Genomic DNA, 6,991 nt, shown 5'->3' with positions numbered 1-6,991 from the left:
TGACCTTTCCGACGGGGGACGGAGTGACCAGGTCTGGCTCTGCTACCGCATGGGGGTAACCAAAATGTATCCCGCTGGTGCGTAGAGCATGCTCGGGGATACATTTGCTCCTCCTTCTCAGGCCGCGCTCGGCGGCAGGCGCTGGCAACGAGTCCTCCCCAATTGCTTTGGTGCCAATGAGTGTGACCTTTCCGACGGGGGACGGAGTGACCAGGTCTGGCTCTGCTACCGCATGGGGGTAACCAAAATGTATCCCGCTGGTGCGTAGAGCATGCTCGGGGATACATTTGCTCCTCCTTCTCAGTTCTCTCTTTTGATGCACAAACACAAACGGAAAGGAAAGCAAGATGAATGGAATGAAATGTCTTTTTTCTTCCATGGCATCTCAGGAAATAGCCATGGCAAAACTGTGATCCCAAAAACCATTATTTTTGTTTGTTTGTTTTAACAAATAAATCTTTCCACTTGCCTACCTTCTAGCAATGTACCAGATACTAGTGCTCTGACGTTTCCTCCTGTGGAAAAGTCTTACAATGTCAAACGGCTCTTTACCATGAGGCTGTTTACCCCCACAGGGCAGCATGCTTTGCTCACAGTCCCACAGACTCTGCCCAAGGACCCAGTGCAGTATTTTCTAGAAGGTTGGCAAGTGAAAAATGGCAGTGCGACTAGTGTGCTCTGTCCCAGCAGCCTTAACCCCCTCGGTGCTGCTGCTGCTTTTTGGAAGCAAAGGAAAAAAACAAAAAGGAAAAAAGGAAAAAAAATATATTGAGAAATGGCTTTTTTCAAGATTCTTATCAGTGAACTGAACCCAGCGAGCTCTCAGGATGCAGCAGCCTGGCCTCGTGCTTCCCCTCGCTGCTCTCAGGCAGGTCACAGCCACACGGGCAGCCCTCCCGCACGCCCCAGCCAGCACTGCTCCCCCAGGGCCACTGCTCTGGGCTCCTTTCAGGCTCCCAGAGCCTTGTTCTCTCTCTTTCATTTGCTGGCTCTGCTGTGAAAGGCAGTGTCCTTTAGTCACCTAAAGGATCTCTTGCTCTTAGAACGCCGCTGTGCTTCCCCAAGGGAAAAAAACAGCCCAGGCAGGTCAGACAGAGCCTCCAGCTGCCCTAAACTGGGGTTCAGGGGCAGAGTGGGGCTCAGCCCCAAAAGCAGCAGGGGAAAGGAAGTGTGAGGCTGGTGGCCCACGGGTGTGCCCATGGCTCAGTGTCACTGCCAGGCACCTCTGACCCTCCCAGGCTCCCCTGCCTGAGCAGCACGGAGGTGTTCCAGGGATGGGAGAAGGCAGGGAGAGCAATGGCCCCATGGAAGGGGCTCAGGGGAGCCTTGGCACTGACAGGCACTGGCATTGCTGGCTCCCATGTGGGGAGATGTCCTTGTCTCCAAAGGACAAGAGCACGCACCACCTGTTTTTGGAGTCGGTCCTGGGTGTGACAAGAGCTACCGCACTGTTGGGGAGCAGGCAGGGAAGGGGAGGTGATGGAAACCAGCCCTGGAGCATTTCTTCACCTAAGCACCGCGCAGGGATGCTCAGTGGCAGCAGATCGACCCTCCCATCTGCTGGTGAGCACGGCTGGAGCCAGGGAGCAGGGCAGAGGGAGCCAAGCCAACACCACTTGCTTGGCCAGGGCAGGATGTGGCTCCCGCCCCGGGTTCCCAGCATTTTTTTTTAAGGGGTCTGTCCCGGTTGGAGCTGTGCTGGGAGAGACAACACGGGCCAGGGGCAGCTCCCGGGAACAAGGCACTACCCTACAACTCACTGGGCGCCCAGTACCGCCCAGCTGGAGTCGCTGGGGTGTGGGGGTGTGGGACAGAGGGCCCCATGCTAATCCACAGCTCTGCATTCACTGGTTTGGTGAAGGAATGGAAAACGCACCTGGTGGAGATTTGCTCTAAAAACGGTTTGTCCTACCTGCAGGTTTTTCCTCCACACATTAACGGCCGCAAACGCCAGCTGCATCTGCTTCCTCCGCGCGTCCTTATGCCTTTTGTAAGCTATTTCTATGAATATTAAAAATATCCCGGCAACAATACCTCCAGCCACCAGCATAAACACACCTGAAATAAGCAGGAAAGTTACAGGGGGCAGTGGAAATTGCAATGACAGTTCATTTTCGCTGTATCACGCTCAGCAACAGGAGACTCTGTCACCCCAGGGTCCCTCCCACCATCCCCTGCAATGCTGGAGGGGCCAGGGAGGGGAACACAGCACGTGCTGCAGGGCGGGCACCCATGGTGATGAGCACCCAGGGTGGTGGGCACCCATGGTGCTGGGCAGAGGGGATGGGGTGCTGGATGTTTGTGCAAGCTCTGGGCTGGCAGGCACAGGGCAGTGATGCTGGGAGCAGGCACAGGCACCCTGTCCCCGGGGTCTGTGGGGTGGTTTGCACCTAAAAACTCAGTGCTCCAGTTTGGCTTGATGGGAAGGACAGCCATGCACAGAGCTCTGTGCTGTCCTCAGCCACCTGCAACCTTTGGGACTGACATTTTTGGAGAGGTGTCTTGAGGAGAGAGAGCAAAATGCTCCTTCTCTCAGTGCTTCTGCTCTGGCTGGTGGTGCTGGTGAGGATGAGGTCCCATTAGACATCCCTCATCCCTCATCACAGCACTAGCTGCAAGGGAGAGCCTGTCTGGGGGATCTCACAGTCTCTGCAAAGGGGAACCAAAGTAAAATCCCCTCTGTATTGATTATCCTCCTCCTGCCCTCTGCCCAGGGCTCCTCAGGGCTGGGGGGCTGTCTCTCACTGCCAGCCCCTCCTGCAGCAGGGTCCTTGCTCACCTGCTTCCCTCTCTCTGCCTTGGTGACAGCTCTGATTCCACCGTGACAGCCACAGTTTGGCCAGAGCAGAGGGAGGGGAGCACTGCTCACAGCAGGACAGCCCCACTTGTGAGAAAGGCACCCAGGGAAGGTAGGGGAAGCTGTTTAGAACAAGGTGAGGTTGGAGCCCACCACAGCAGCCTCCCAGCATTGGGAAAGCACAAACCCAGAAGCAGCAGAGATTTGGCCAGAGAAGAGAGCCCTGGAGAGGAGAATGTCTTGAGCAAAAGCAGGTACCCAGTGAGGGGGAAGAAAGAGGTTTGCAGAACAAACCTGCCATGTTTTCAAAGGTGAGTGTTGCTGGGGCATTGCTACGGGAATCACACTCTTGATACCTCACCCAAGTCTTGTCCAAATCCTCCATGAAGCCGTTCTCGTGGGACCTGGAATCACAAGGAGACAGGACAGCGTAGTCACTGGGGACCAGCCACAGCAGCTGGGGCACACACCCTTTGTGCCTTCATGCCCTCCGTCCTAGGACTCTGCATTGCCTGCACAAGAACTAATGATGTGTTGACTGCATGTGTGACCTTTGCACAGAGAGTGTGTGTGTGTGCTGTGCCAGTACTGGATGTGCTCACACACTGCCCTGCACACAGCCAGTGTCTGGTGTGGTGGAAGTGAGCAGGCACTCACAGCTTCCCAGTGCCACTGCACCATGTGGGACAGCTGGGGAGCTGGCAAGCTGCTGATAAGAAGAGCCATGTGCTCCCAAGGAGAGGATGGAACTGGCAGGTGTAGGCAGGGCTCAGGGAGTGTGTTTAGAGAGGCTGCAGGGAGCAGACATGAACCACCTCTCCTGGGGCTCTTCCTGCACGATCTCCCCACCTGACAGGGTCACTTGGCAGCTCAGGGCTTGCTGGGCCCCAGTCTTGTCTGGGGATCCCCAGCACCCTCTAGGTCAGGGCACTGCTGCCTGGCAGTGCACAGCAAGGGCTGGGACCCCCCAGCAGCTCGGTGTCACAGCCTGGGAGTAAAACTGTGTCCCCACAGTGCCCATTTCTGGGGATAGAGGTGAGCACAGAGCACACATCCCACCATAGGGCCCCCTGCACTTTCCTCTCTCTTGTACCTGGCACATCTCCACTGCCTTTCTGGACCACCTGGGACTGCCCTGGGCTTCCCCATCCAGACACCAAGGACTCCTGTGGCCTTTTCAGGCTTCTCAGGTTGTTGTCCCAGATCCCATCTGTCCTGTTGCCACCCAGCCCCATGGTAAGACCACTCCACAGACGAGGTCCCATGGCTCTCTACATTACCCTGGGTCCTGCCTGTCTTCCACGTGCTGCCCATTCTCTCTTGGGCAGGATCCTGGTGGCTCCTGACCTTGTCCCTCCTAAAATGAATCTCACATGCCCCCCTCCCTCCATCTGCTGCTTCCCAGCTGCTGTTACTCTATCACCACATTCCTCTATCTGCAACAAGTGTGGCATTTCCAAACTAATACAAGAAAATCTTGTCCATAATAACCTTTTGTCCATAATATCAGGACTTGTGGCACCCCACACTGGAGGCTGATGTGAAAGCCTTAGTTGGACTCAGTGGGAGTCCTGACATATCTCTGTCTAACAGGAATAGTCAGAATTGAAAGAAAAAACCCCGTAAGACCAAGCCAGGGCAATGCAAGGCTGATGGCAGGCTGAGCCTGCAGGGAGAAGCAGGGAGATGGCAGCACCCTCACCCTGCTCACAGGGACCTGGTGCCAGATGCCACAGCTGCTCTCTGCCAGCTTTGCCTACATTCCTGGCTGAGCACAGATCCTGCTCCCTGCCCTGCCCTGCTCTGCTCTGCCCTCCCACCAGCTCCATGCTGCTTCTCCAGCCCTGCAAGCCAGATGTGAGGCTGTGGGCGCCCACCCTGGTCCCTCAATGTCTCCTTTGTCACAATGGACACGGCAGCCCCAGTGCCCCTGTCCCTGCAGAGGTTTGGAGGGTGGGCTGGAGTGCCTGGCACGAGGCTACTTGCGTGCTAACACATGCAGCAGTTGGGGCAAGCCCCATGCCAAGAGCTGTGTACGGACTTGAGGATGGCCAGGGAGACGTTCTGCTTCCAGGGGCTGTCCTTGCGCATCCCGATCCCGAAGCCGGAGCGGAAGAAGAGCTCCCCCGTCGTCACCAGGTCACACTTCTGGGAGGCCTCGAACTCCAGCACTGCCGAGTCCCAGATGAAGGCATGGAGCTTGCTGGACACCGAGAGAGGACAGACAGGTAAGGTTGGGCAGCCCAGCTTGGCTGGACACCACCGTGGGAACACTGAGGGTGCTCCCAGCCCTGATTTAAGCACTGAACCCACCCAGTCTTGCACAGAAGAAAGTGCAGAGTCCAGAAAGGGAGGCCATGGCCATAGCCAGGGCCACTGTGCTGTTTCCCACACAGCTGCTCTCCATCCAGCAGCCTGGAGGGCACTAGGACTAGGAGATGCCACCCAGCACTAACTGGGAAGTCTCATCAAGCCATGCTTTGACTGCAGCTGCCCCAGACCCTTCCCAGCATGGACAGGCAAGGTGCTGGCCCCACTCACTTGTCCCTCACTGCCTGGATGGCTTCAGCAGCACTCTCGTAGTTGTGCTTCTCCATGTGCCGGTACATGGTGCTCAGCTCCACCTGCCGTCGGAAGTAGATGTCCACGGAGCTCTGCTTCACTGTGGCGTAGATGAACTTATCGGAGGGGTTACGCAGCTGAAAGGCAAGGGAAAGACTCCTGGTTTGTCTGTCCTTCATCAGCAAAACTGCCTCACCCCAAAGCTGTGTTCCCTAGTTTTCCATCTCCTTAGAATCATAGAATCATTAGGGTTGGAAGAAACTCTAAGATCATCAGGTCCAACCATTAACCTGTCACTGCTGTAACCCCTAAATACTAAACCATATCTTCCAGCACCAGATCCAGACACCTCTTAAACACCTCCAGGGATGGTGACTGCACCACCTTCCCGGGCAAACCTATTCCAATGCCTGAACACCCTAACAGTGACATTTTTTTCCTTCAGGGACCTGTTTCCTAGAGAAGACCTTGATCTCCTAAGAAGGTGCCATGGGGCAGTGGATGCTCTGTGGCCATGGTGGTGGGACAGGAACAAACATGGCACTGAGGGAACAGGTGGCCTGTGGAAGCCATGGGGCTGGCAGTGCCCTGGGCAGTGGACACAGCAGGGTGTGGGACACTGTGGGTCTGTGTTGCTGCAGGGTACATTCCTGCATGCCAGAGCTGATAAGCCGCATTGTGTCCTTGCCAGAGCAGGAAATGGATTTGAGGCATGTGGAGAGTATTGACTGCACCGCAGGGACAATTTCATTAGTTATAACTCATCCATAATGAATTGTTTCCTCGTTGGTTAGCGCAGGCTCTCCAGGAACTGGGAGAGGCAGTTTGGCTGTGTATGTGCTATCTCTGGGCAAGGTTTTTCCTGCTAATCCCTCCCCATGTCTGTCCATTCCCACCCAGTGCAGGGGCTCAGACCCACCAGCATCAGCCCAGGCAGAGCTACCTGGCATAATCCACACAAGACTCTGAGTATGACAAACTACATTATATATGCCCAGAAGTGGACAGGGAGGGGGAAAGCAAGTGAGAGGTCATTACCCGGGGGTCGTTAATGCCTGTGATCCTCTCCTCAGGCCTGTCTAACACCAGGAAGGCTGCCAGGTTGGCAGTGTATGAAGCCACAATGATCATAGCAAAGCCAGCCCACACCATGCCAAGAATACGGGCAGAGAAACTCCGAGGAGCACCTGGAGGGAGAGAGAGGAGATCAGACCAGCACAACAAAGGCTTGGCTTGGTAGACAAAGACACATCAATCCAGGTGAGACCAATAGCAACTGCAGATGTGCACCGTCAATCTGCTCTGCCAACAGCTGTGCAAGGAGCTTCTGCATTGCCCAAACCAAGAAAAACCCAGCTCCTCCCAGGGCATGCTGTGTGCCACCCTGGGCAGCAGATCCAGCCCAGGAAAGACCTGTTTCCCATCACTGATGCTGGGAGTAGCAGGATCACAATTGTGCCACCCTCAGCATCACTGAATCTCCTTCCAGCCTGTTCCAGGGAAGGTTCAGGGGATGATGTTCCCACAGAGCACCAGCCATGACACAAAAGGAGGCAGTGGAAGAGGGCACAGGGTCTCCCCCAGCCTCCCCCGCTCAGGCTGCAAGGCAGAGCAGTCCCACTGTGTGCTGTG

The 6,991-nt window shown here is 55.8% G+C and overlaps 1 protein-coding gene across 1 annotated transcript in view; it reads right to left on the bottom strand.

The window, feature by feature from the left end:
* Positions 1-494: 494 nt before the first annotated feature.
* The window catches only part of GRIN1 (glutamate receptor, ionotropic, N-methyl D-aspartate 1), a gene marked incomplete at its 5' end in the record, with an annotated part of 26,589 nt that continues 20,092 nt past the window's right edge, over positions 495-6,991 (bottom strand). The window contains 6 exons of the mRNA XM_009083602.1: positions 495-515; positions 1,913-2,058; positions 3,092-3,201; positions 4,839-5,000; positions 5,339-5,496; positions 6,398-6,586. Of these exons, the coding sequence (XP_009081850.1) occupies positions 495-515; positions 1,913-2,058; positions 3,092-3,201; positions 4,839-5,000; positions 5,339-5,496; positions 6,398-6,586 (786 nt within the window). The remainder of the gene's footprint in view (positions 516-1,912; positions 2,059-3,091; positions 3,202-4,838; positions 5,001-5,338; positions 5,497-6,397; positions 6,587-6,991) is intronic.

The sequence above is a fragment of the Acanthisitta chloris genome, unplaced genomic scaffold, assembly GCF_000695815.1.
Source record: "Acanthisitta chloris isolate BGI_N310 unplaced genomic scaffold, ASM69581v1 scaffold21791, whole genome shotgun sequence".
Lineage (NCBI taxonomy): Eukaryota > Metazoa > Chordata > Aves > Passeriformes > Acanthisittidae > Acanthisitta > Acanthisitta chloris.
Note: the sequence above shows the minus strand (reverse complement) of the source record. Positions and strands in the feature narration are given on the sequence as shown.